Here is a 27,653-nt window from a genome sequence, read left to right on the forward strand (position 1 = left end):
CTTAACAACTGATAATCAGATGTTACTGGCACAGCGACTGTGACTCAGTGGATACAGTTGTTGTCTTCCTGTTTCCCCTGGTCACATGTTGATGTGCCCTTGGGCAAGGCAGATAACTCCTAAATACCTATTGATCTGCATATAGGTGTATGAATATGTGTGTGTGTGTGTGTGTGTGTGTTAGTGAGAGTGAATGGGTGAATGTGTCTGCAGTGTGGAGAGCTTTAACAGGTCAGCATGACTGGAAATACTTTAAATAACTTCAGTCCATCAATGTTTGTATCTTTACTTACTCAGACAATAAGGGAGCCAATAACTGTCTAGAATAAATTTATATTTTACTTGTGGATAAATGTGGATAAATTAGTAAAATGATAAAATGTTTTGTTTCTCAATAAACTGGTTAATTTGACCTCTAAATATATAATTTAATTATCAGGTTAATCACATTTCCTTGAACAATTGTTGGAGTAAATAACAAAGAATGACTAAAACTATTCTCCTTCCTGAACACATGATGGCATTTCTATGGTGTGAATATTTGATTAATACTATTTGAATAGATCAACATGCCATCTTCAGAAATCTGGAACAAAGGAACCAAAGAAAGAACCAAACTAGTGGAAATCCAGTTTTTCCTCCATCCTGATTTAATCTTCCTGCCTTTGAAGAAAATGTTTCTTCAACTTTTGTTTTACATCCACATCTGGACCTACTTTGAAATAAGAGGATGTGAATTAATCTTTAAGATTATACACAGTTATGACATCATCTAGGAACATTGATATGAAAGCTTCTAAATTTAAGAAAAGTAATAAAGTGACATTTAACAAACAAAAGTTTAGCTTTTGTTCCTTCTAACTAAACTAAAAAAGGTTTCATACAATTTAGAGTCAGACAGTAAAAATAAAAAGGTTCTGGGTTCATCTGTGTGTGTGTGTGTGTGTGTGGGGGGGAGGGGGGGGGGGTGCAGTAAATGGTGACCCCTGAATGATGAGGTAACTGTTGGTTGAGGGTTATGATTCATCAAGTTCATCAGGAAATATGTTCACATTTCTATTTCTGTAATCTTTTCACTGGTTTCTTTAGGTTCAAACAGACTTTAATGTTTTGCTGCTCATTTACAAAACTTAACGTTTTCTGATCTTCTGCAGCTTTATGTTCCATCTCATGTTCTCTCATCTCAAGACTCTGATCTTTTAAAAAGTCCTAAAACCGTCTGGAGAAAATGTTTTCTCCTTTTGTGCCCCATCATCATGAGGAACAGTCTGCTTTTAACACATCAGGCAGGAATGTTCTTTGAATGATTCTAAAGCTAAATTAAAGACATTTATGTTCACTCTGTTTTATATATGCATTAATTTTATACTATATTTTTATTGAGTTTCTTTGTGTTTTAACTGTTTGATCTGTATTGTTTTGAGCTCCTTATTGTTTAGCACTTTGAATAATGTTATCTGTTAAATAATAATAACTTGTACTATAAAGTTTCACTTTTTACATATTTAATGTGACAACAGCAGTTCATAATGTTTAGGGCAAATGAACAACTAGAAGATAGTAGTAGTAGTCTGTAGTAGTTCTGAGGAAAATCATGTTTCACATTTTCCTTCAAAGGTGGGATTAACATCATCCCCAATAAAGACTTGTGATTTGTCAGAGTAATACTCTGACCTCTGCTAAAGACTGGCGACCTGTCCAGGGTGACTCTGCCTCTCACCCAAAGGTTCCGCTGGAGATAAAGCACCAGCACCTCCTGACCCCACTAGGGACAAGGATGGATGGACGGATACTCTGACTTAACCACTAGATGTCTCCCTCCAGTTTTACTTTGAGTTGCACAGCAAAACTCCACCAGACAAAATAAAAATATCAGAATATCAGATTCTGTTAGAAATAATATATATTATTTACAAAAGTCAACAAAAGAACAAAACATGCCTTTTACTATAAATATGGCTTTCTAATAATGACTTGGTTCTAATAAACACCTTTTAATTCAGGCCCCAAAATCTTTGTAGAAAGTATTTTGTTTGTTTTATTTTGTAAGTTGTTAAAAAAAAATCCTGCATTGATAAGTTTTTACAGTTTCTATTTGAATTATGCAGATATTGAAAATGAATTTCAGTTTCATTTCTTTCTGTTCTGATCTTATAGTTTGTGTTTGTATGGTTTGTGTTTCCCCCATGGTGACTCATCACCAATCATGTGGCAAAGCTAATTATGAACACAGTCTTTACGCTGACCAGACCATAATACATATTCATCAACAAAACTTCTCTACCTCCTCAAGCTGAGTGTCTGGAATGAAAAAGTCACTACAGCTGGTTTACAAGATCAAGTTAGTATTGTTATTATCTGTTGTGTCTATGGGCCTATTTTCAAAGTAATTGATGAATTTATAATTTTCTTTAATTTTCTATGTTATGAGAACATATTTAATAACAATCTTACATAATGTAACTACAAGGATGCTTATAAAATAATATAGTATCAAAATTTTCCTTTTTGACATTCACTGTATGATGATGAACATAGAAATATTCAGGTGATTTGTTCCTATGTGAATGTGGGTGAACTAATGAATTCACTGCTGATTCATGAATTGAAAAACTAGAAAGTCATAATAAAATATATAAATATTTGGTTATTTATGTAACAAGAGTGTGAGCATTAAAAATAAGATTCACTGACAGAAATTAAATTAAAAACCTTTTGTAGGCACAAGCTGGGGATCAAGTCTGTCAATTTTTGCATGTATTAAAAATACTTTTCAATAAAACTCAGTCATCAAAATCTGAGTAAGACACTAAACTACAGAAACAGTTATGGTCATAAAATGTTATTTTTTTAACTTACATGATTCTTCATCCTTTTTTTAATCTAAAAAAAGATAATTAAATCTTTGATCTAATTAATATGAAGGATTTGCTTTTGGGTTTAAGTCAGACAGTTTTTCTATTATTCACAGTTCTACACATGCAACAGTTTTCATACCAACAAGAGATTGAAGAGATTTCAGATCAGGATGATTCACACATTTTGGTTTGGTTGTTCCAGGTTCTGTAAAGGTATTTGCTCAGCTCCATCTCCTTGGTTACCATTTCCTCTGCGATCTATGAAACACAAAACAAAATTTTTCAATAACATCATCTTCTTCTGATTGTTTGATATCCCAAAGTTACATTATTATTAAGATGGCTTGAATAAAAACAGAATTCTGTCATTTTTAGTTTTTCAAAAGAAAATTATCATCAATCAGCAAAAAATAAATTAAAGTAAAGCAGTAAAGTTTTGACTGTTTCTGAAATTATTTGTCTTTTATTTATTTCCAGATTCTTGTTGACAAAAATAAGACAATCCAGAAACTGAAGCATATTAAAATAAAAATGTAAACATAGTCATATTAAATTGAATATGTAATGTATATTCAGATGAGGCTTGTCAGATTAAAAGAACCTTTTAAATAAAACTTTCATTAAGCTCTAATTTCTTTTTTTAATTGGTCTGATGTAATTATAATATTAAACATGTTTTAATTGGCTATAAGCTTCTCTGTTGAAGAAAACACAACAAAGAAGAGAAAATCTGAGTTATGTGTTTGCAATTTTTAATAGATTTATTTATAGCATTTTATGAATGAATGTTGTTGGATTTTGTTTTCTTGATTCTTGGCTGTTTTTCTTTAGTGTTGTCCAGATCCGGGGCCACAGGTTGGTCACCTCTGATCTAAACCTGCATATCACTGTTCAGGTCAGTGGGAAAGCTGGTGAGCCAGGAGTAAACCAGTCAGGTCACCAGTTCATTGCTGCTACATCAAATTATCTAGTCAGTCAGATTCAGTCACCAACAAGGAAGTTCAGTTTCCTGGTTTGATGCTCAGCTGTGATGTTCAGTGACTGCAGTCCTGCTTAGTTTATCAATGAGCAGGAAAATAAAAAAGTAAATAATTAATATAAGTTAATTATTACATGATTGTTCCATTTCCATACCTCCATCATTTCTCCTTTGTTCATTTTGAGACTTGTTGTTCCAGCATGGAAAAACTGTACACAACAGTGTCAAGAAAACTGGCATAGGGTGTGAGATCTTTCCGGGTGCATGCAGAAAAGGTGCATAGAGGCCTGAGAGAAAATAAGTAATCTTGTAGTTTGATTAAAAGTTAATTAAGTTGAATATGAATGAATATAATTAGTAAAATGACTACAAATAATCACATAATAACCTTCTGAAATGTATTTTCTGAAATGTGATCTGTGATGATTTCTGTAATGATTTAACTGTGGAATGATTATGGTTGATGAATTATATAAGTGAGAGATGTGATTAATTATTAACTGAGGATCAAACTTATGATAATTTGAAGTCAATGTTCAAATGGGTTTAATACAGGTTGAATGTGTTTAATGATTGTAACAGATGGAAAAGTGAGTTAGAGAAAGAAGAGGAATTTATGGGTGAGGTCCTGATAACAGGAAATGTCGCAAGCAGTTCTGAACAGATGGCCAGGACGCACAGGATGGGTGGTACGGTGAGGCTGGCTAAGAGCAACAAGTTTAGGGGAAGACGGGACTTTCCACTACAGTCAGCAAAAACAGGTTGGGAAACGTTGGGACTTTTTCACGAGACACAGCAGATGTTCAGGAAGTCACATAGACCAAAAACTCCCCATACACACACATGGTGGAGAAGTGTATAAAAACGGACTGAAAAGAGGAACCAACTGTTCCTAGTCCGGCGGCGCTGAAGAAGAGACAACACGAAGGAGCAGATTGCAACGGACCGCACCTCAGAACCACGGGGGAGCTCGGACTTCACACCGCTAAGAAAGGACTGGATCCCACCGCCTCAGCTCTGGTTCTTTATTCGACCGTCGGTCCCGTCTCAACCCAACAATTTCAAACTCTGCAACAAGACTTGGAGGAAGGACAAAGATCCCTAAGGGACAAGGAACTGGGTTTTGCAAAAGGATTTGGACCCGTTCTGCTTTGTTTCCTTTCTAAGGAGGATTTTTCCACACAAGGCAAAGGCCTCAACCAAGGATGCTAGAAACTCCTGTTGCCAAAAGATCCACCATCGTCTGGGTATGAGTTGAATCTGCTTCCTAAAATTCCATCTTAGAACGTGCGACATAAGATAGGGAAAGGAGACAGGGTAGTATGATTGTACATGTAAATTTTATTACACTGTTTTTGAATTATATACAATTGATTATTGATTTGTATGTCGCATGGCCCTGCTTAAGCTTGCTTAATAAATTCATACTATAAAATTCTAATGAGGTTGGTGGACATTGGAATTAATCGAGTCATTTGACTAATTCTCAGTTCTTTTAATTAAGGTAAAACTAATGCACATGATTCCAGTAAGAAGGAGGCTTCATAATTTCCTTTGGCGAGTGTAAATAATGACCCTGGGACTTACATCCAAGTCACTAAATCTAATCTAGCCGGTTCCAAGAGCGAGTTATATGATGGGAAGCGAGCTACCGTTAACAGAAGTGGTTATTGGAATTATGCAGCTGCGAGGGCTACTCAGCTGATTGTTTCTTAACTGTAAAGGGTCGTAGCTTCTGGATTGGAGGTAGTTAGAGCTAGACGAATCGCTTTCGCCACCAGTTTGAACAGATTATCTCTCATAGATCTCCTCTAGGGTAATACCCAGGTCTTAGAGATTTTCCGGACCTGTTAGACAGAGAACTGGTCAGTAGTCAGCCCAGGAGAGTTGTGAGGAAAGGGCGGGGCTGGCTATTGCGCAATAACAGACAACAGAAAGTAAACAACAGTGAATATTTAGCTTAACAATATAAATGAGTGACAATATTTAATTCTCCTTAACAGTTTTTGTCTGGTAAAAATGTTTCATCAACCTGGGCAGGCAGAAAGGTTACAATAAACAACAAAGACCTGAAAGAGAAAAAAGTTACTCATAATAATTTGGTTTCTTGTTTTTCTTTTCTTTTCAGACAAACACCAACAGATATTGATAAATATGTGAAAACTGCATAACTTTTCTTACACATGTTTATCCAGACAGCTCCATGTTTCTGAGTTTTACTTCTCTTCAGCTTCAGATCAGTTTTTGCAAATTATTAAAAACTATATTTTCTATCAATTGGAAATATGCATTTATGGAGAGAATCATTAATTCACCAAAATCCTGCAAGACTTACAAAGACAATGACTGACTTACTTTGTTCACCTCTGCAGCGACGTACAGCACAGTATATGATGACGGCGAGGATGATGATGAGTGCTCCAACAACAACACCAACAATAACTCCAGCAGGTACTGTGGCAAAAAAGAAAAACAGGTTTTTAAAATTCCATTTTTGAATATTTTGAATTCAATTTAGCATATTTTTGTTTTATTTATGAGATCAAAGTTGTGAACCAACAGTCACCTCATCATTCAGGGGTCAACATTTACTGCACCACACACACACACACACACACACACACGCACACACACACACCCACACACACACACACACACACACCTACACACACCACACACACACACACATGCCCACACACGCACACACACACACACGAACCCAGAACCTTTTTATTTTTACTGTCTGACTCTAAATTGTATGAAACCTTTTTTAGTTTAGTTAGAAGGAACAAAAGCTAAACTTTTGTTTGTTAAATGTCAGTTTATTACTTTTCTTAAATTTAGAAGCTTTCATATCAATGTTCCTAGATGATGTCATAACTGTGTATAATCTTAAAGATTAATTCACATCCTCTTATTTCAAAGTAGGTCCAGTTGTGGATGTAAAACAAAAGTTAAAGAAACATTTTCTTCAAAGGCAGGAAGATTAAATCAGGATGGAGGAAAAACTGGATTTTCACTAGTTTGGTTCTTTCTTTGGTTCCTTTGTTCCAGATTTCTGAAGATGGCATGTTGATCTATTCAAATAGTATTAATCAAATATTCACACCATAGAAATGCCATCATGTGTTCAGGAAGGAGAATAGTTTTAGTCATTCTTTGTTATTTACTCCAACAATTGTTCAAGGAAATGTGATTAACCTGATAATTAAATTATATATTTAGAGGTCAAATCAACCAGTTTATTGAGAAACAAAACATTTTATCATTTTACTAATTTATCCACATTTATTCACAAGTAAAATACTAATTTATTCAAGACAGTTATTGGCTCCCTTATTGTCTGAGTAAGTAAAGATACAAACATTGATGGACTGAAGTTATTTAAAGTATTTCCAGTCATGCTGACCTGTTAAAGCTCTCCACACTGCAGACACATTCACCCATTCACTCTCACTAACACACACACACACACACACACACACACCCCCCCACACACACACACACACACACACACACACGCACATCCCCCCACACACACCTACACACACACACACACACACACACACATTCATACACCAATATACAGATCAATAGCTATTTAGGAGTTATCTGCCTTGCCCAAGGGCACATCAACATGTGACCAAGGGAAACAGGAAGACAACAACTGTATCCACTGAGTCACAGTCGCTGTGCCAGTAACATCTGATTATCAGTTGTTAAGATATTTACCTCCAGAATGTCCTTCTGCGTTTTCATTTTCTTTTCCATCAACTGTTGAGGAATCACATTAAGTGTTAAAGATATCAACATTTTTACCTATTTTATCTTAAATCAGCGTTTCCCAATTCCAGTCCTCAGGCCTCCCTGCTCTGCATGTTTTAGATGTGCCTCTATTCCAGAGCAGCTGATTCAAATGATTGCATGACCATCAAGTGCTGCAGAAACCTGTTGATCACCCATATATTCAATCCAGGTGTGTAGCAGAAGGGAAACACCTAAAACACGCAGGGCAGGGAGGCCTGAGGATGATTCTGATTCAATAAAACTCACCAACAATCAGAGTAACATTTCTCTCTTCTGGCTTATTATGACCAGGCAGACGGAGAACAAAGCAGCTGTAAATCCCTTCATCGTTCTTAGTTACGTTGGACAACTTGAGGGAAATGTCACCATGTTCAAGCATTGTATGGTTGAGATAAGTTCGATCTTTGTATCTGTAGTCTTGAAATTTTTGGTCATCACCCTCACTTCGAAAAAAGTGAAGAGTTTTAATGGAGTTGAACATCCATTTGACGGTAGCGTTGGTCACATTAACTGGGGGCTCCACCCAACATGGTAGAACAACGTTGGATCCAACTTGTGCCTTTATTGGCTCTTCAGGAACAGCAAGATGATATTTTCCTGGAAAAATAAACAATGCTTTTAAAATGACTGCAGTCCTGATGATGTTCAGTTTGTTGCTCAACTATTATCCTATAAATGCTTTCAGTTATGAAAACTGTTGGGACAACACAGTATTATTGAGTTCTTTCAAAATAAAAGCTCACATTTTTTCTGTTTTGTTTTTGTTTGTTCACAAATTGATGTCTAGTCATTTTTTAAATCGATCTCTGGAAAATAAAACAAGAAAATACTCATTTAATTAAAATAAATATCAACATTTTACCAGAAGAGAAAGTAGCAGCTATCCCATAACAGCTGGTGTTAAACCTGTTATAAAGGACAGGTATTTCCATAATTGCTAAAACCTGGAAAGCAGAGGCCTTATCTGATTTATTGATCAGAGTTTCTCCAAACCTTCAGTTTTAGTGAAGAGATCAGTTCCAGCAAACTGATCCATGGAAAGATCAGAGACAAATGAATCACACAGTCATTGTGAGGAGCAAAGATCGGCCTGTCATGTTCCGTGTTTTTCTGTGTTTATTTCGAGTTTTCTGTTTCTCCGTGTCTCTGTGTTGTCCTGTTCTCCCCTCGATTACTCCCAGGTGTTTCTCATTCCCTAATTACCCCCTGTGTATTTAGTGTCACCTGTGTGTCTGTGTCTCTGTCAGGTCCTTGTCTAATGTGCGCTCAGTCCTTCGTGTGTCCAGTCGAAATATCAGTTCGCTACCGACGTTGAGCCCTGGCTTCCGCTCAGTCTGTGTTTGTGGACTTTTCTGGATTTTGTTCTTTAAATCTTTGAAATGTAAGGTGCGTTACAAATAAAATGTATTATTATTATTATTATTAATAAATCTTCATTATTCATCTAACCTGGTTCCATCTGCGTCTGCCTCACCACCTACACCGCATGACACGGCCTTTATTGTCTAATTTAACAAGACGAGCCACTGATCAATTTGCTGATGACTGTTATATTTTTAAATAATAAAAACAGATTTCTAATTCAAGAACTTGAACCTCAATCAATAAAAACAAAAATCTAAAGAGGGTCATTAACAAGTTTACATCAGTAAAGGTGTGAAGCTGTGGACAGAGAAAGAGCAGAGCTGTATGGGAGACTGAGGTAAGTTAAGTCACCACTTCCTGCTGGGAAACTAAAAAACGTCTTTGATCATCAAATAGTTAGCAGGAAGGCATCATTTAACAAAGTCTGTGCAGGTAAGAACTTCATGGATAAACTTCTTAAAAAATGTGTTTCACTCCTCAAAGTGAATTCAGTTCTTCATAAGTTTCATGAGGATTGTCCTTGGACTATCATAGATATTGTTATATTTGTTTAATATATCACATTTATGACGTTTATTACCTCATAAACATCTTTTGATAAAAGATAAAAGTGGAGCATTTTGGCTTTGAGCATAAATAAATTCAAAATGGTAGCTTTGGAATAAGTTCAGCCATTTCTATTGTACCTATTGTATTTTATCAGTAGCCTACAAATCATAAATATTAATTCAATATTCTACATTTACAGTCATATTCAATAAATTGGAATATCTTTCACAATGAGTCTCATTTGTCAGATTAAAGCTTCCTGTTGAAAATAACATCTAAGAAGATACTAAACATACAATTAAAAATAGTTTTCATTAACTGTAAATAATTAAAAGAAACAAAGGCTTTCAAACATCCATCAGTGTGTAATTAATGTATATAATGTGTTTCACTTAGTGACATTGTGTATATGTGTGATACAAGTTGGGGGGAAAATGAAGTTAGAGAAGTGAAGTCTGTTGAAGCAGAAGCAAAGGATGAAAAGATAGAAAGACACAAAGAGGTAAAATGACAAAAGAGAAAATATATTTTTAAAGACAGACTATGAATGTTTGTTCAAGGCTAAAATGGTTTTCTCAGATACCAGGAAGTCTCAACTTGTCAAGTATATCACAGGAAACTGACTTTGGAAAAAGGATTCAGTTCTAGAACAGTGATTGCAATAAGAACAGAAAATATTATCCAACCAAATGAATTGTGTATAACAAATAGAATGTGCTTGAAAAAAGTGGGTTTTATTTAGAGAACGAGGAGCTGAGCGAGAAGTGGGTCGATTTGTGGGGAGGATGGAGTAGGTTTGTTTTTTTAGGTTTACAGCACAACATAATCCATACTCAGGATAAATGGAGACATGAGACATTTTTGGACAGGCTGTATTATCGAAGCAGTTATCTTTACACTCTTTCTAAATGTTTGAGGAGGTACAACATCCTGAAATTCAGATATACACGTTTGCGACCAGACTAAGGTTGTCTTGATAGCGGCTCATCAAATGGCTGCTGCAGATTTGCGACACCATCTTTGATATTAACTATTTATTTTTGGACACGAAACATCTATGAAAATATGGAGAGCGAGAGCCTGAACTAAACTGCTGAACCAAACTTCCTGGATATCAAACTAATTCTGGGTTTGATACGCAGCTTCTTATTTTAAATATACGGAAGTTCAGTAACTTTTAGTGTTGTTTTGAGATATAACCGCTATGCTGTGTACACTACTGGGAGAAAACCACGAGAGAAAAACTGAACGTACCTTGATCTGAGACGGGCAGTAAACTGATCAGCCAGAAGAGAACCAGAAAACATCTCATGATGTGTTCCTGTCTGATGAAGAGCAGATTTCTGACTTTCTTTTAAGTATTTAATGAAGATTTGATAAGTAGTCGAAATGGCCGAAATGTCGTCGAGTCAAAACCAAGAGGTACTTCCTGTGTCATTGGTTTGGGCGGGGTGTGTGAGCTCATAGTCCTGGAAACATTATCATATACGTATATATATATATATATATATATATATATATACTGTATTTGATAATGTCGTAATGAGATATTATAAGTTTAACAGATCCATCAAACCTTTAGGTAAAGTAACAATAAAATATGCTTAACTAACTTTATTGACTTCACAGGATGTGAGAAATCACAACGTATTTCATGCCTCAGTTTCATGTCACAGACTAAATATGTATCTAACTTTGCAGCTCAGCTTGTTTCCTGTTTACACAGGAGTTCAAGCTCAGTGTTTATGTGTTTTTTAGTAGCTCATAAAGAACAGAATAGAGTGAAGTTTTACTAAGTTTGTAGACATTTGTGAAAACATTTGGCAGCATATCTGACATGGACACGTTCAGAAAAAGAACAAGAATTTTCTTTGATAATGATTATAATAATTTTTCCTGTTATGTTCTATGTGCCACTGACTTCCTGAACAAGGTAGAGGTGAGACTGAAAATACTTTCTGATTTAGCGGAAGAGAACATCATAACACGATGGCTTTCTTCTCACTCTGCCTCATGTTCTGTAAGTAGCATCCCTTTAGTATTTATTTATTACAACATTTAGCCTCCAACTGTCTGTTAGCATTCCTTAGTAACATGTTTAGCTGTTTCCTTTATAGAATAATCCAGTTTGTTTGTAATCTTCTTGCTCTTAGATGTAGTTTGAAACTGTTTCATAAATAAAATGACACATTTAGTTATACACACAGTTTAGGGCGTCATAATGGGCTGTTTCATCTACATCCTCCTAACTTGAGTTAAAAATATTTTAAGACTGGCCAAGCCACTTGAGTTGGGTTAAAGGAATCCAAGATTATTAAAAAACTGAACAACCTACAGTATTATTATGGAATTGTTTTTCCATCTAAAATAAATATCACTCAAATAAAATCTATTCTTACAACTTATCATGGACCCCTTTAATATATGGGATACATTTTAACATGCTGGTCCTAAGTTATGATAAAGAAAACAAACAGTTTTGCACTTTTATCTGCAAATATCTGTTGGTTTTTTATCTGTTTAATTGCCTTGACTTGTGGCTATTTGGTTCAGTGAAACACAACTTGTTTCAGGACAAACTGGTTATTAACCAAAGCTGCAAACAGCTGACAATATATCTTTATATCTACAGTTTTCTTTATTCAGTCTTGTTTTTGGCAGCCATTTTAGTTTCAGTCAAGACAAAAAAAGTTTTAGAAATGTTTACATATGATAGCTATAGTCCAGTTTGAGTTGACAGAATCTCAAAGAAGTAAGTAGCTTTAGTAAAAACAAAAACTTAGGCTTTACAAAATAAGGCTTTACAAAGTAATTTGAATAATTAAGGCAGCTGTGGTTATAGTTTGCCACCATCAACGTGTGAATTGTGCGTTAATGTGTGAATGACTGCATGTTATATGAAGTGCTTTACAACAGCAAGTCTTTTAGCATCGATGTTTTTCCCAGAAGTAGCTCATTTTGCTTGTCATCATTTTCAAGAACTGCTTCAAGTGTAACTGTGTCAGGTCAAACCAGCAAACAGAAGAAATGAGAAGTGAAAACTTACAGTCACTGTGATCAAGAAAACCACTTGTCCATATTTGCCTTCATCCTTTGCCAGGAAAACTGGAATCCTAGTTACTTGTTAACCAGGGTTCCAGGGTTTGAACCATGGATAACTAGGGATCGAACTCAATTATCAAACTTGGTTGACCTTGCAGGCCCGTGGACTTGCATGGTCAACAGGCGACCATGTAGATTCAGAAAGACATTAAACACCAGAGATAAAGACTTCAGAGCATTAGGGTATGCTTGTTGAAGGAATAAATTATTTAGAACAGTTAACTTCTGCCACTTACATGGCAGTAGACAGTCTCACCTCATCCCATCCGACCTAAACTATTGAGTCATTGATTTGGAGAGTTAATGACTTTCCTCAAACTCAATCGAGGTCATAAGACCAACTTAGACCACCTCTAGTTTACACAGCTGCAGCAAATGCTGAATTTCCACCAATGACTTGTGAATAAGCTTGACAGGTAGTCTAACTTTACCCAGCAGTGGGTCAATATTGGCATCTTTCTGGATTATATTCATCACGAGTTGAGGTGTATGTAGAGCACATGGGGTCCTACCCAATGCTACAAATTCAGGTAGAGAGGACAAAAACACTGAGAAAAATACACTTTTTTCAATGATTCATTAAAAAAAGTGTATACCATAATGGGTGATGAATATAATCCAGAAAGATGCCAATATTGAAAGGGAAATTCAATAACTATTTTCCCTTTACAACAATCCTACAACGTCCTGCAGTGTGTGGTGTGTTACGTGGTGGTGTGTTGAACATGCCCTATCTAAAATCGGGCATATTGAACATTGTCTTGGCCCGATTATCTCAGCCTGTGGGGTTTTTCCCTGACTGGGAGCGAGAACGCAGCCTGTTGAATGTGACAGGTAGCCAATCAGAAAGCACGGTGACGTAAGAACGGAGGGGAATCCCAAACAGCTGACATGGCAACTGAGAGTCCGGTGGACATCGGAGGTGATACGTGGAAATGTTTATTACTATATGTAAAGGTCATTTTTATATATATTTATTATAAGTGGTTATGTTTATTCAGTTAAAAATGTTAACTATGAAAAAACATAACTCACCTCCAAATCATAGAGCAGCTGATCCTACCGTCTTTTATTAAACGCCCCTTTTTTATCGCTTAAAATGAGCCACAAACTATCACTGCTGCTTCTACATCGTCATGTTTGATTATTCTAAATTCATGTTTGGTCTGTTGGGAGTTTTACTGGATTTTCTTCTGGAATCGGGATGTTCGTGAGTGGAATCGGTTGATTGAACCTGTTGGACTTTTATCGGCTCTGTGGTCACTGAAGTTTGGAAAATCGGCCGACAATCCTTAAATCGTGTGAACCAGACCTAAAACTCACAAGCTCTACTCCTCTCATCTCGTCTCAACCACTGAAATAACGCTCTCTGACTCTGGTTGCTACGGTAACGTTTACATATCCCTTCAAGATCAGATACAGATGCGCCACAAAAACGAACATTTTACTTTTGTGAAAATTTTAACCCACAATAACGACTCAGGGTTCTTGGTCTTTAAGCAGTTTGAAGCTTCATTGCCTCATTAACATCCGGTCACCACATCATGCAGAGCTTGGACTGTGGGAATCACCTACTGGGATAAATCCATCCTCCTGTCTCTTCTCTGGGCCTTTTCCCTTCATAAAAAACTTTCCAAAGAATCTGATCTGTTTCTGACTCATTTTGCTGCTTGTGGCTCCATGTTGGCGCCAAGACGTAACGAGAGAATCTGGTTAAAGGAACCATCATCAATCAAAATGTGTTTAAATTCAAACTTTTTGCTCTTTACAGATCTTTGCTCTGCAGCCACACTGACCGTCACTCCCGACCAATCCCAGTTCTTCCAGCACGACCGAATCACTCTTACCTGTGTGACAAACTCCAGTGGCTGGAAAGTGATGAGGACGATAAAGAACAAGGTTACTGAGGAATGTAAGCGTGGCTGGGGAATCCCCACAGAATCCGCCTGCAACATTAAAGATGCTTACCCAATTGACACCGGCGAATACTGGTGTGAATCTAACCGAGGAGAACGCAGCAACAAAGTCAATCTCACTATATCCGGTAATCAACATGCATCTTGTTTGAATTTACTCTAAAAGTGGTTATTTTAACATTTTTAAGTTAATATAATTCTTATAAAATGGGTTTTATTTCAGATATAAATGTGATCCTCGAGAGCCCTTCGTATCCTGTGTTTGAGGGAGAAAATGTGACACTTGGTTGTTCCTACAAGGAAGACAAAGATGATGACACATCCACCTCAGATTTTGAAGCTGAGTTCTACAGAAATGATTTATTCATTGGGAAAAAGAAACCAGGGAAAATGATCATTGAAGCAGAGGAAGGTTTCTACAAGTGTCTCCATCCTACTAAAGGAGAGTCACTGAAGAGCTGGCTGGCAGTGACAGGTGATGATTTACTGCTTTGTTTCATTCAGGCTGTCAGAACTCAGCTACCTTTAAGAAAAGGTGGATTTTGGTTAAAATCTTTAAACAAAATGCAAATCTCAGACTCAACCTAAGATTCAGCTCAGTCTCCAAAGCGTTGCCTCCAACTCACACACTAAAGAAGCCTGTTTTTCTTGGCTATAGTCTTTTATTTTAGTAGATATTTGCTGGAATTTACTGGAAGTTACATTTGTTCAAATTACATGAAAGTAATGTTAATTATCCTGTAATAATTTTCAGAAAATTTGGGGAAAATGCACATTTCTTTTCAGTTTATGCCAAAAAGAAACTCAAAAAGACACTCCAACAAGGTCCTTTAATAAATCGACTTTTGCAGGCCAGTATAAGATGAACATCTCTGCAGACCAAAAACACTCAGTCCTCAGCACCATCCTGCTTCTTCAAGATGCATTGTTGCTCCAACACACCTGAATCAATAACTGGCTCGTTACCAAACCAGTTCACAGCTGACTGCTGGTGAGGGAATTCAGCTGTTCGATGCTGGTCTGCTGGAGTAGAAATGCATCTAAAAGTTGCAGGACCACAGCTCTTCAGGACTGGTTCACACACCCCTGGTGTGCACAAACTTGCTGGATGAACCTGATTCTGGTTCTTCCATTTTGTATTGTGATTGAAAATTTTATAGCTATTGTTTATTTATTTTTTTGCTTACAGATAGAGTTCCCCCCACAGAAATGTATTCTTCTTCTCCTTCTCCTCCTCCTTCTGAACCTGGTGTTCCTTGGATCAGAGTGATTTCTGGCAGTGTGCTCTTCATCCTCTATACCATCATACTAATCTTATGTGTAAACACATATCGTAAGTGGGCTCGAGGTAAGTTATTATAAAATATTCTAGTAATGGTTTATAAAACAGAAAATTCTTGTGAAACTGTTTTCTGTCCTAATTTAACAATGGCTGTTATTTCTGCTCCTTTTATCCACGTGTTTTACTGAAAATATTCTAAAATAAACGTAATTTTGAAAATCATAGATCTGTAATGAAAACAAATGGATTCTTCCTTAAAGGGATTTAAATATTGGTGTGCAGCTTGTACTCTTTTAACCACTGGTCAGTAAATCTTTAGTTTCTGCTCTCCTCTAAGTGAATCTGACAAACATTAGAGCAGTGGGAGGATTTGGCAATGTGGCTGTAGAGACCAGTTAAAGGAAGTGAGGACAGAACAAGATTTTTCAAAATAAAGTAAGATGTGATTCTGATCAAGGTAACATTCATTTAATTAGAGCAATGCAGAACTTATATACCACGTTTTATTTATATATTTTAACTACATTATGTAATTACAGCTGTGAATATTTACTGTTATCTTACCAATTGCTAAACATTCAATTACTTTTCAGTTCAATTCAGTTTATTTTCTATAGCATCAATTCACAACTAATGTCATCCTGACACACTTTACAAAAATATTTTTATTGATCCCAGTTATCAAACAGTATGGGGAGCTCAGTTTATTGTTGAGTTAGTTTTTTATTTCACACACACGCCCACACACACATTCCTATAAACACCCCACCCCTGAACTCAGTATTTCCTTTGCTCCAGACAGAGGAAATGAAATTCCATTGTGGTTACACTGTGACAGTAAAGACATTTGGAGTTTTAATCTTCTCTAAAAAGTCAAAAGTTTGAAGATCGTATCACTGTAATTATCCTGGCTGTGAGTTTTTGTCTTGTGAGTTGAAATTAAACAAGACAATCAATGTGGTAAACATGTTAAATCTGGTTCTAATCTGGTGACTTTAGTGGTAATGGAGGATTTTAAGAAGGCAAAAGACAAATGAAATGTAAATTGGTGGAATTCTGGGAAAAGTAATTGGTAGCAATCATTTAACATGCTACTGTCTCTTAATTATTGAAGTAATTTATTAAATTTCAGAATTTCTTACACGTTAGTAATTGCTGTCCTTTTTCTTGCAGCCAAGACTGATATGAAAAGGAGAATTGCTGATCATGTTTTGCTGAACTGAAGACAATGAAGACAAAACAATTTATCATCTGTATGTTGAAGCAAAAAGAAAAATAAGATGAACAATATTAAAAGTATAGAGGAATATGATTTATTCTCCCATTCAAGCCAGATTATTACAGTATTTTCATTTTGATCTCAGACTTTAGATAATAGGAATCTCTAAACAGCTTGTTAGTTAAAAATGAGGAACTTTGGGGGCGTGCCGTGGTGGCGTAGTGGTTAGCGCGACCCATATTTGGAGGCCTTGAGTCCTCGACGCGGCCGTCACGGGTTCGACTGCCGGACCCGACGATATTTGCCGTATGTCTTCCCTCCTCTCCTTCCTCGTTTCCCGTCAGCCTACTGATAGGTTTATTTTGTCACAACCTGCAAAGAATCAGCCAGAGACAGAGATTAGGTTTCTTTTGATTTCTTTTCTGCAGAATAGGAGAATTGAGAACAGACGCGACGAATCGCTGTCAAACACTGTCTGGACTCAATTCTACCAGTTCTTTCTTTGCATTTCTCTTTATTGTATAGAAAAAGGAGGTTGGGCTTCTCTTCACACAGTCACACAGAGAATTGACCAACCGTCTTTACATTCTGAAACCTCTCATGGACATGCCCTTATAAGGGCATGTGGCTGACCACAACTAATCAGTTACATATGGAACTAATAACACATGAATGTTTAACGTTTTTAGCTTCTAAGCAAACATCCTAAACAAAGTTAATAACATACTACAAAAGAAAGAGAAGTTAAGTAAATATAAAAAGAAGAATAATATGAGAGTAATAATATAAAAAGAATAATATAAAAAGAATAATATGAAAACATAACTTGTAAAATAAACTCATGAGTAAATGAACAGGAGGATAATTTCCTAACATTTCCCACCTGTTTTTCATATTAAGCATGAAGTCTAACACAGACATCAGGAATACATCACTTGCTGGCACATTTTCAATGCATCCATCATAACGTTAGACATCAGGGTGCCCCTCAGTGATAGAGGCAACAAGTTGATATTGATATAGAACATGTCCAACAGTTTTGGCTATCAGAGATTTTAGACATGGGATTATGCAGGCAGTAAAAATACAAAACAAGAAAAGAATAATAAGAAGAGGCATCATTAATTTCAACAGCAGGTGCCACCATGGTCCAGATATGAACCAAGAAAGGAAATCTCCTTGTGAGGGAACAGCATCCTGTAACATGGCTTGTTGCAGATTCTTTAAGGCAGACATAGCTTCAGCAATATGAGTTTCATTAGCATCAGAAATATAAGTACAACAAGATGTTCCTATCATTACACACACACCACCCTGACTAGCTGTAAGTATGTCTAACACCATCCTGTTTTGGAGAACCATCAGTCGCATTTCACCAAGTTGTTGATTCTGACCTCTCTCAATGTCCATGGTAATATTTACCAGGGTCTTCATTCTGTAATCCAAAGTTTCAATCATCAGCATAGATTTTGCTACTCCAACCCATGGAAAAATTGACAGTCCCCATTTCCCAGCAGTACTCCAATGTTTGTGTTCTTTGGGAACATTTGAACCCCAGATAGGATCATGTGGCTGGAAAACAATTTCTGAATTTCTCCGCCGTCGCAGGTGATGAGAGTGTACTGCTGCAGTAGATACAATGATGGTATGATCAGAGACGAACACAGGAGCACAAGTACCTGACCAGTTCACGGGTAGCGACGCATAGATATTACTTCCTCCACACAGAAACCAACCACCCTCAGTGGGATAATTTCCTCGAGGTGTCCACATGGGACATGGAATAAGAGTCCCATCAGCACTTGGACAAACGAAGCTAGGAAATAAATCAGTGATATTTTGCTGGCATCCAGGTACATGGCCTACCCGAACAGTCCAGTTTCCTGGTGGAGAATGGATACAGACCGGATGTTTTGTCCCTGGCATCGTGACAGCTTTCATCCGTGATGGGTATCCAGTAACATTACTGTAGGTGAAGATGGGCGTCACGCCAGTGCACACTCTTTTCATCAGGATGTCACCATCTGAAGTGTTGACTGGAGTCGCTGGCATGAAACGTAAAGCACAAGAGGCAAAACAGACAGCTTGGGACCTGTTCATGGGACTGACATACAGAGTAGGTTTTCTAGTAGATTTTGGCATCACCGAGCAGACGTAGCAGTTGGTCATATTCCGTTCTTTGGCCAACATCTCCACATAAGTCTGCCATATGTTGTCATGGTGATGGTCTGGAAGGTGTCCTAGCCAGATCTTCATAGCAGTGGTATGGACAAATCTTCTCCCCAGATGGATTAGTGAGGTTGGACTGAAAAAACAGGACACGCACACAGCAGCCACAGCACAAAAGAGGCCCCATCTCCATGAGGACCCCATCTTTGCTCAGTTACAGAGATGTTAGAGTTTACCTAGGACTCTATGGAACAGGGATGTGATGAGTTCTTCACCGACGATTGAGATGCGTAACCCTATTAAGCCACGCCCCTTTGTAGTCGGATCTTCCCCACTGCCCCCACCTAGGTCTCCAACACTCTCTGCAACTTACAGTGGCTGAGGTGAATCCAGGATGGTCTCTCAGCGATCTTTACTGCAGTGGGAGTGGTCAAAAGCACTTGAAACGGTCCCTCCCACCGTGGGCAGGCCCAGTTCTGTCTCTTAATGGCCTTGATGAAAACCCAATCGCCTGGTTTCACCACCTGGAGGTCCTGTGAAGACAAAGGTTCTTCTGGCAGTGAATTTGCATTTGACACTTCTTTAGACTGTAACATTTCTTTCATGTAATCAGCTAAAGTTTTTTCACTGTCATCTGGTGGTGGTGTGGTGTCTTTAAATAAAGGAAGCTTAAAAGCTCTGCCGTGTACTATTTCAAAAGGAGTTAAAACCATTCCCAGTGGGCACAATTCTCATGTACATTTCACTAAATCCAGACACTCTGGCCATGGCCTTTTGGTTTCTTCCATACATTTTTAAGTCTGGATTTAAACAGTAGAATTTGCCCTTTCAATTAACCCCAGCGCTTTGGGGATGGTATGAACAGTGATTTTTTAATGTTATCTGCAATCTGTCTGCCATTAACCGAATGACTTGATTCACAAAATGTGGACCATTGTCACTGTAAATTTTCTGTGGGATGCCATGAGTTGGAATGATAGTTCTGCATATTGCTTTAGCTACAGTTAGTGCATCCGCATGTTTTGATGGGACAATTTCAACCCATTTAGAAAAAGCATCAATCATCACTAAGCAATATTTATAGGGACCACTTTGAGAAAGTTCAATGAAATCCATATGCATAGTCTCAAATGGGTATTGTGGCTTAGGAAATTGACCCCTCTTTGGTCGAACATTTCCTTGTGGATTATGTCTTACACAGATTGTACATGCTCTACAGAAAGTTTTAGCATATACATTAAACCCAAACGCTGAAAATGCTCCTGAATTATGTGAACCATCCCACCTGTGGACACATGGCAACAACTATGAGTCAGAATTGCTGCAGCATTAAAAAGACTTTTAGGAAGAATAGGTTTATTGTTAAGCATATAAAGGCCTGTTGTGTTCTTAACAGCACCCTTACTGAACCATGAGCGTTGTTCAGCACGGTGAGCAGCTTGTTGGTGTGACAGGAGAATTTCTAGATCAATAAGAAGTTCCTGTGATGTCGCATGATATATCTCTGACACACCAAAAGCGCCTGTAGCAGCTAGCTTAGCCGTGTTATCTGCATAGCGATTACCAGTTGACACAAAATCAGTCCCTTTAGTGTGAGCAACACATTTGAGAAGGGCCAACTTAGATGGTAAAAGTATGGCCTGAAGCAGCGATAACAGAAGCTTAGCATGTGTAACAGATTTGCCAGTACTAGTAGTCATACCCCTGCGTTCCCATTGTTTAGCAAAAAAGAAAACTGTAGAAAATGCATATTGACTATCAGTATAAATAGTGACATCTTGACCTTTAGCCAACTCGCAAGCCCTGGTCAAAGCAACTAGTTCAGCAGCCTGGGCTGAATGATGAGCTTTGATCTGTTGGCTTCAACTACTTCACCAGCAGAGGTCACCACTGCGTAACCTGTTTGAGTCTCCCCTTTGTAATTTTTGGAACAAGATCCATCCACAAACCATACATTGCCAGTTTTTAATGGCACATCAGACAAATCTGGACGAGGTAATTGTAATTTTTCAGTTTCAAACACACAGTCATGTGGAACAACCATCTGTAGCAGTTGGAACAAGAGTAGCAGGATTAAGAACAGTACATCTCTGAATTGTTAAATGAGGCTGAGAAAGCAAAGTGCTGTGTAGGAGAGCTGTCGAGCAGGTGACAGAAAAGACATTTTTGCCTGCAACAACAGCACATCTACAGCATGAGGAACTAATAAATTTAGTGGGTGATATAAGACCACTTCTGCTGAACTTTCTACCGCTAGAGCAGCTGAGCATACAGCTTGTAGACATAAAGAAGTGCAGATGCGACTGAGTCTAGCCGTTTGGAATAATATGCAATAGGTTTTAATTTTCCTCCATGAGACTGTAACAGGACTGAACACATAAACCCATTTTTACAATCAACAGTTTGAACGAACGGCTCCTGTAATCAGGTAGCGCAAGAACTGTGGATGAGATAAGCTCTGTTTTTCAAATCTGTGAACTGTTTTTCAGCTTCAGGTGTCCATGTTATCACCTCAGACATGGCCATAGGAGTCTCATAAATGAGATTAAGTAGCAGTTGTGTTTTTTTCTGCAAACTGTGGGATCCAGGCTCTGCAATAATTACAGAGGCCTAGAAAAAGCCATCATCTGTTTTTTTTGTTACAGGTTTTGGAGCATTCGCTATTGCAGATTTACGCTCATCATGTATTTCCTTCCCATTTTCAGAAATCTGATGTCCCAAATAGCGAACTTGTTGTTGAACCCACTGTAATTTTGATTTGCTAACTTTATTTCCAGTAGATGCAAGGTGATGTAAAAGTTGCAGAGAATCTGCTTTACATGCTGCTTTACTTTTAGATGCTATGAGAAGATCATCTACATATACTAGGATTTGACTACCATTTTGCGGAGTAAAACTTTCCAGACAAGTCATAACTGCTTGTGTGAAAATAGTTGGACTATCAGCAAAACCCTGTGGCAAACGCGTATAAGTATACTTTTTTCCTTCAAAAGTGAAAGCAACCAGTATTGTGAGTCAGGATGTACTGGTATTGAGAAAAAAGCATTACTTAAATCGATCACGGTGAAAAATTTGCTTTCTGGGTCTAGGGAATTAAGCAACGTGTGTGGATCTGGAACGTTTGGGGCTCGAGTTTGGACTGCTGCATTTACAGCTCGGAGATCTTGGATCATCCGCCAATTTTTCCATCAGCTTTTTTGTACTGGAAAAATTGGAGTGTTACATGGTGAATCAAAACAATGGTCTAATTATTCCAGCATCCAAAAGGTCCTGTACAACAGGTTTTATTCCTTCCTGTGCATCCGGTTTTAACGGGTATTGTTTTATTCTGGGCCTACACTGTGATTTTGGAGTAATAGTGACTGGTTCCACTATAGTAATTAATCCTACATCTGTTGGCCCTGTGGACCATAATGAAGCAGGCAAAGTCTGTAGGTCATCCTCATCAGACTGCGATAGTAGGACTGTGGAATCTAGATTAAGTCAAGGAGAATCTGTAACTTTTGGTTCTGTATCGAAGAGAACTCTGTACGACATTCTCCAAAGCTGTGTACTCGGACTGTACATCCAGCCTAATTTTTGAGAACAAGGCAGAAAATCAGATGCATTTCTGCTGCTTTTAAACGGGGACCTGTGTCTCTGCTTTGTGTGTCATCAGCTTTAAACAAAGACAGATGTGGGACCCCTGGTAGGCAATAAAGAGATAGCTGTTGTGTGGGCAGAAGCACAGAAGCTGCTGCAAATGAGTTTCCGTCAGTATATAAATACTGAGTAGTCACCAACATTGGTTCCTGCTTTAAGAACTTTTTTTGCATATCTGTCATCTGTTGTTAAACACACATTCATGATAACTTCTAGTTCTGCTAACGGTGTTTCATCAACAGGGACAGACAGAGACTCTTTTGCTTTGATTAAGAGTTCACTTTTTCACTTATCTGTTTAAGAAATGGCAGCTGCAGAGCATAATACATTGGTTTTTCAGTTACTGTGGCCATAACGTTTTCAACTCTTACAGCTTTCATTCCTCCCTTTGTAGGGAAAATTGCAATGCCTAATTTTCCCATCAAATCGCGCCCTAAGAGATTAATTGGGCAGCTAGGTGAAATTACAACAGGGGCGTGCAGCCTTTTTCCTGTCTGAGGATCACAGATGTCAATACAGCGTGACATCACTCCTGTGAAGTTTGACCATTTGCTGATTTTACAAATATAGGAGTATTGGAGGATTTGAGTCCTACACTGTCTTTAACGCAAGTTTTACAAGCTCCAGAGTCACATAAGAAAGTCACAGGCTGAACCATGGACAGTCAGAACAATATACGGCTTTTCTTTTAATGCATTTAATAGTTCCATTGCCCCATACACATTAACAACTTGAGTCTGAACTTCGTTTTTAACAGTTGATTCATCTAATCACGCCTGATAAGGTCGTGAATTGCCCCTGTGACCTCTCCTCCTCCCCCTTTGGTGTGGCGCCTGTCTCTGATTAGGACAATTCTTTTGACCAGTGATCTAGTGACCCACAAATCCAACACCCCTCCTCTGTTTGTGGTATTCTATTTCTTAACTGAGACAACCCCCTAGACCGAGGGCCACCTCTATTTCCTTGAAAACCACCTCTATTTCCTTGAGGGGGTCGGGTGCTTTGAAATGAAAACACTTCCTCTGGGTCAGAGGTGGAATCTGCCCAGAAGATTGTGCATCTCCCTTTGTTTTTGCATGTTTCTCTGCATGCCGTGCATACTCCATTAACTCATGAACGGTGGAGGTGTTAAATGCTACCAGATGTTTTCTAATCCATTTAGCAATGTGTGGGAGAAACCCGGACATTAACATATTTTTTAACTGTTGTTGGTAAGGAGAGCCGTTGTGATCACTGAACATAATGCCGCTATGAAATTTATATTCGTTTTCAAAACGGATTTTAAAATCATCGACATCTTCCCCTGATTTTTGTTTAATTGAACCAAGGTGGGAATAATCTGCATGCCTAGCAAAAACCTCTCTAGCTTTTGTTGAACTTCATCCCACTGACGTTGTAATTCACCTCCCATAGTCGTTTGGTATGGTAAAGCAGTTCCTGGAGAACGGATTGAGTATCCAGTATAAGTGCCCCGGACTTTTGCCCAATCTTTCCCTAAAGAAGATTGCAAGGCTTGGCCAAATTCATATCCATTTAATCCATAGAATTATAAATCCCTTCCATATCCATGATCCATTTATCAAGATCTTCTTTTGGAGAAGTTACACCTTCTACAGCTTTTCTGGCTTCTTCAAGAGACCACGGACGGAAAACTAGTATTGTAGGTTGTTTATTTTCCTCTCCCGGATTAGGATTTGCAACCTGAACCATCGGATATAACTCTTCTGATGGCTCAGACAGTGAAGGGTACAACTTTTGATATGAGCTAGAAGAACCCGGAGTTTTAGAAGAATTATATGGAGGAGGATTTTCCATTTGTACATGGATTTTAGCAGTTATTGGGGTTGTTTTACTGCGAGTAGATTGAGAAATCGCCGTCACGCCCACAAATATCGCCCGATTGGTGTCAAACTCCGTCATGACATCTATACGCATGCCTGCTCCGGTAAAATGTTTTCAAAATTTCTCTAGGGCTTACGGTTTTCTGTCAAGGTGCTTCAGAGCGAAATCATGCGGCAGGGTAACTGACGCTCTCCCAGATTCACTTCCATGTATTTCTGAAAAATTTCAGAGCTCGGCGCACACCATCTATGTCTCATCACTGTTATTACTGAGAGTGAGGTAGAGATATTAATCGCGGGCGACAAATAGCCCTCTCATACTCTTCAAACGGTTTTAAAAAATATCCTTCAAATGCAAAAGATATTTCTGACTTGTTTTTGTGTCACATTACAGTATTGTAGATCGTCTGCAACGTTATCTCTGGATACAGTAACTGAAAGGTGCATGAAACGTCCATAAAGCTGTAGTTTCTGACAATGCAGAATTAATTAATAACTAATGAAAACATTACATTTGAGATTAGAATAATAAATCAGTCTAATTGATGGACAAGAATACTTTTAATTTTGTAAAATGTAATGAATGTGACATTTTTTGAAAACTGTCTTAAATTCTGATATTGAAGAAATGAAAAACAATTCAATTTGTTGTAAAAAACTCATGTTTTTACTGTTATTGCAAGGATCTTTTAGATGCTTTACTTAAAGCTGACATTTAAAATATGGCAACAGTTAATGACGATGACAATCACTGAATAATCCATCAATATTTATTCAAATCAACAGTTATTAAAAAGCATATTCTGCTCAAAATACTAGTGTATATTTTAACAAACTTTTTAATAATATACTTTGCTTCTCATAGCAAAGTGTAACAATGACAAAAATTGGGAACATAAAAACCACTGTGTGGTTAGCTCTAATATCAAAATCTGACCAGATCAAAATTATTTTAGAGATTTTTTTTCAAATAAACATTATAGAGTTTTATTTATGGAAAAACAAGAACATTTCACTGCTTTCATTTCTAAAGTATTTTACATCCAGTCATACACAGAAACTTCAAATAAAAGCTAAACTCAATTATTCTACATGGTACAGAACTCCATGAAAACTGAAATGCACAGAAATTAATCCAGTCTGAATGTGTTCCCCTCTTTAACTTCAGTATCTAATGGGATACTGATGGGGATCTTAAGTACAAATACGACTGAGAATTAAAACAAAAAACTGGATTAAGGAAAACAAGCTGATAGGCAAAAGTAGACCTCAGGTTTATCTTGGTCAGACAGTGAAAGACACAATCACAGTGAATCACTAGCAGCCTGCAAGAATCTGTTGACTTTAATATGTTCAACTTGCTGTTTACATCATCTGACCAGATTTTCCATAAGATTAGATGCCAAATTGGATCAGATCTGTTTTGGACCTATGGCTTCTCATCAGAGTGAGTCTTCATGTGACGAGATAAATAACTTGTGTTACTGTAACTTTTTCCACAGCTCCCACAAGAGAAAGGTTTCTCACCTGTGTGAATGCTCATGTGTCGAGTTAAAGTCCCTCGTTCACTGTAACTCTTTCCACAGGTCTCACATGAGAAGGGCTTCTCGCCTGTGTGAAGTTTCATATGAGCATTTACATGGCCTTTCCGAGAGAAACTTTTTCCACAGATCCCACAAGAGAAAGGCTTCTCACCTGTGTGAATTCTCATGTGTTTAGTTAAAGTCCCTCGTTCACTGTAACTCTTTCCACAGGTCTCACATGAGAAGGGCTTCTCGCCTGTGTGAAGTTTCATATGAGCATTTACATGGCCTTTCAGAGAGAATCTTTTTCCACAGATCCCACAAGAGAAAGGCTTCTCACCTGTGTGAATTCTCAGGTGATAAGATAAATGTCCTTTTTGTGAGAAACTTTTTCCACAAGTCCCACAAGAGAAAGGCTTCTCACCTGTGTGAATTCTCATGTGTTTAGTTTAAAGTCCCTCGTTCACTGTAACTCTTTCCACAGGTCTCACATGAGAAGGGCTTCTCGCCTGTGTGAAGTTTCATATGAGCATTTACAAGGCCTTTCTGAGAGAAACTTTTCCACAGATTCCACAATAGAAAGGCTTCTCACCTGTGTGAATTGTCAGGTGATAAGATAAAGGTCCTTTTTGTGAGAAACTTTTTCCACAAGTCCCACAAGAGAAAGGCTTCTCACCTGTGTGAATTCTCATGTGAACATTTAAATCACCTTTTTGAGAGAAACGTTTTCCACACGACCCCACAAGAGAAAGGCTTCTCACCTGTGTGAATTCTCATGTGCCGAGTTAAAGGCTCTCTTTTCACTGTAACTCTTTCCACAGGTCCCACATGAGAAGGGCTTCTCACCTGTGTGAATTCTCATGTGCCGAGTTAAAGCCCCTCTTTCACTGCAACTCTTTCCACAGGTCCCACATGAGAAGGGCTTCTCACCTTTGTGAACTTTCATATGAGCATTTAAATGGGCTTTTTGGGAGAAACTTCTTCCACAAGACCCACAAGAGAAAGGCTTCTCACCTGTGTGAATTCTCATGTGAACATTTAAATTAGTTTTTAGGGAGAAACCTCTTCCACAAGTCCCACAAGAAAAAGGCCGCTCATCTTTGTGAATTCTTATGTGTCTCAGCAAGATATTGTTTTGAGAAAAGGTTTTATCACAAATTTTACAAGAATATAATTTTTGCCCTGCGTGAGCTTTCTTGTGCTTTTTTTGTTTTGAAGTGTCAGTTCTGCCTTTCTGCTCTTTGGTTTTCTCATATTTCTCCTTTTGTTTTTGTTCTTCCTTTCTCTCTTTTCCTGGGTCTTCAGAATTGATTCCTTCCTGATCCTGGTTCTCAGCTTCTGCAGAGCCATGAGAGATGAGTTGGTTCCTCTGTGGTTCTGTTTCATTGAGAACCTCCTCCT

General features: G+C 37.7%; 3 protein-coding genes across 8 annotated transcripts in view; 1 reads left to right on the forward strand and 2 right to left on the reverse strand.

Moving 5' to 3' along the window:
• Positions 1 to 10,983, reverse strand: part of LOC116732632 (myelin-oligodendrocyte glycoprotein-like) — a 38,346-nt gene extending 27,363 nt beyond the window's left edge. The window contains exons 1-6 of one of the 4 annotated variants that reach the window (XR_004341824.1): positions 10,813 to 10,983; positions 7,891 to 8,241; positions 7,570 to 7,611; positions 6,193 to 6,291; positions 3,993 to 4,046; positions 2,285 to 3,116 (exon numbers count right to left, since the gene is read on the reverse strand). Coding sequence is in view for 3 of the 4 variants with exons in the window: in XM_032582973.1 (XP_032438864.1) it covers positions 3,993 to 4,046; positions 6,193 to 6,291; positions 7,570 to 7,611; positions 7,891 to 8,241; positions 10,813 to 10,870 (604 nt within the window). In the remaining variant the exon portion in view is untranslated. Of the gene's footprint in view, positions 1 to 2,284; positions 3,117 to 3,992; positions 4,047 to 6,192; positions 6,292 to 7,569; positions 7,612 to 7,890; positions 8,242 to 10,812 lie in introns of those variants that run through there. The other 3 variants (XM_032582975.1, XM_032582973.1, XM_032582974.1) reach the window with 3 other exon arrangements.
• A 344-nt stretch (positions 10,984 to 11,327) lies between these two features.
• Positions 11,328 to 17,384, forward strand: LOC116732628 (Fc receptor-like protein 4). 3 transcript variants are annotated; one of them, XM_032582965.1, is made up of 5 exons: positions 11,328 to 11,578; positions 14,432 to 14,704; positions 14,800 to 15,051; positions 15,766 to 15,924; positions 17,032 to 17,384. In XM_032582965.1, exons 1-5 carry the CDS (start codon positions 11,548 to 11,550, stop codon positions 17,079 to 17,081), a joined length of 765 nt encoding a protein of 254 aa, XP_032438856.1. In that variant the 5' UTR covers positions 11,328 to 11,547; the 3' UTR covers positions 17,082 to 17,384. The 3 variants fall into 3 exon arrangements, 2 of the variants coding, with proteins under 2 accessions (XP_032438856.1, XP_032438857.1); XR_004341823.1 differs by having other exon boundaries at positions 11,339 to 11,578; positions 15,842 to 15,924; XM_032582966.1 differs by lacking the exons at positions 15,766 to 15,924; positions 17,032 to 17,384 and adding an exon at positions 15,428 to 15,589 and having other exon boundaries at positions 11,333 to 11,578.
• An 8,305-nt stretch (positions 17,385 to 25,689) lies between these two features.
• Positions 25,690 to 26,696, reverse strand: LOC116732653 (gastrula zinc finger protein XlCGF57.1-like). The gene has a single exon (XM_032583004.1). The coding sequence runs from the start codon at positions 26,690 to 26,692 to the stop codon at positions 26,159 to 26,161; it is 534 nt and encodes a 177-aa protein (XP_032438895.1). The 5' UTR covers positions 26,693 to 26,696; the 3' UTR covers positions 25,690 to 26,158.
• Between the last annotated feature and the right edge of the window lie 957 nt (positions 26,697 to 27,653).

Source organism: Xiphophorus hellerii, chromosome 14 (assembly GCF_003331165.1).
Source record: "Xiphophorus hellerii strain 12219 chromosome 14, Xiphophorus_hellerii-4.1, whole genome shotgun sequence".
Taxonomy (NCBI): Eukaryota; Metazoa; Chordata; class Actinopteri; order Cyprinodontiformes; family Poeciliidae; genus Xiphophorus; species Xiphophorus hellerii.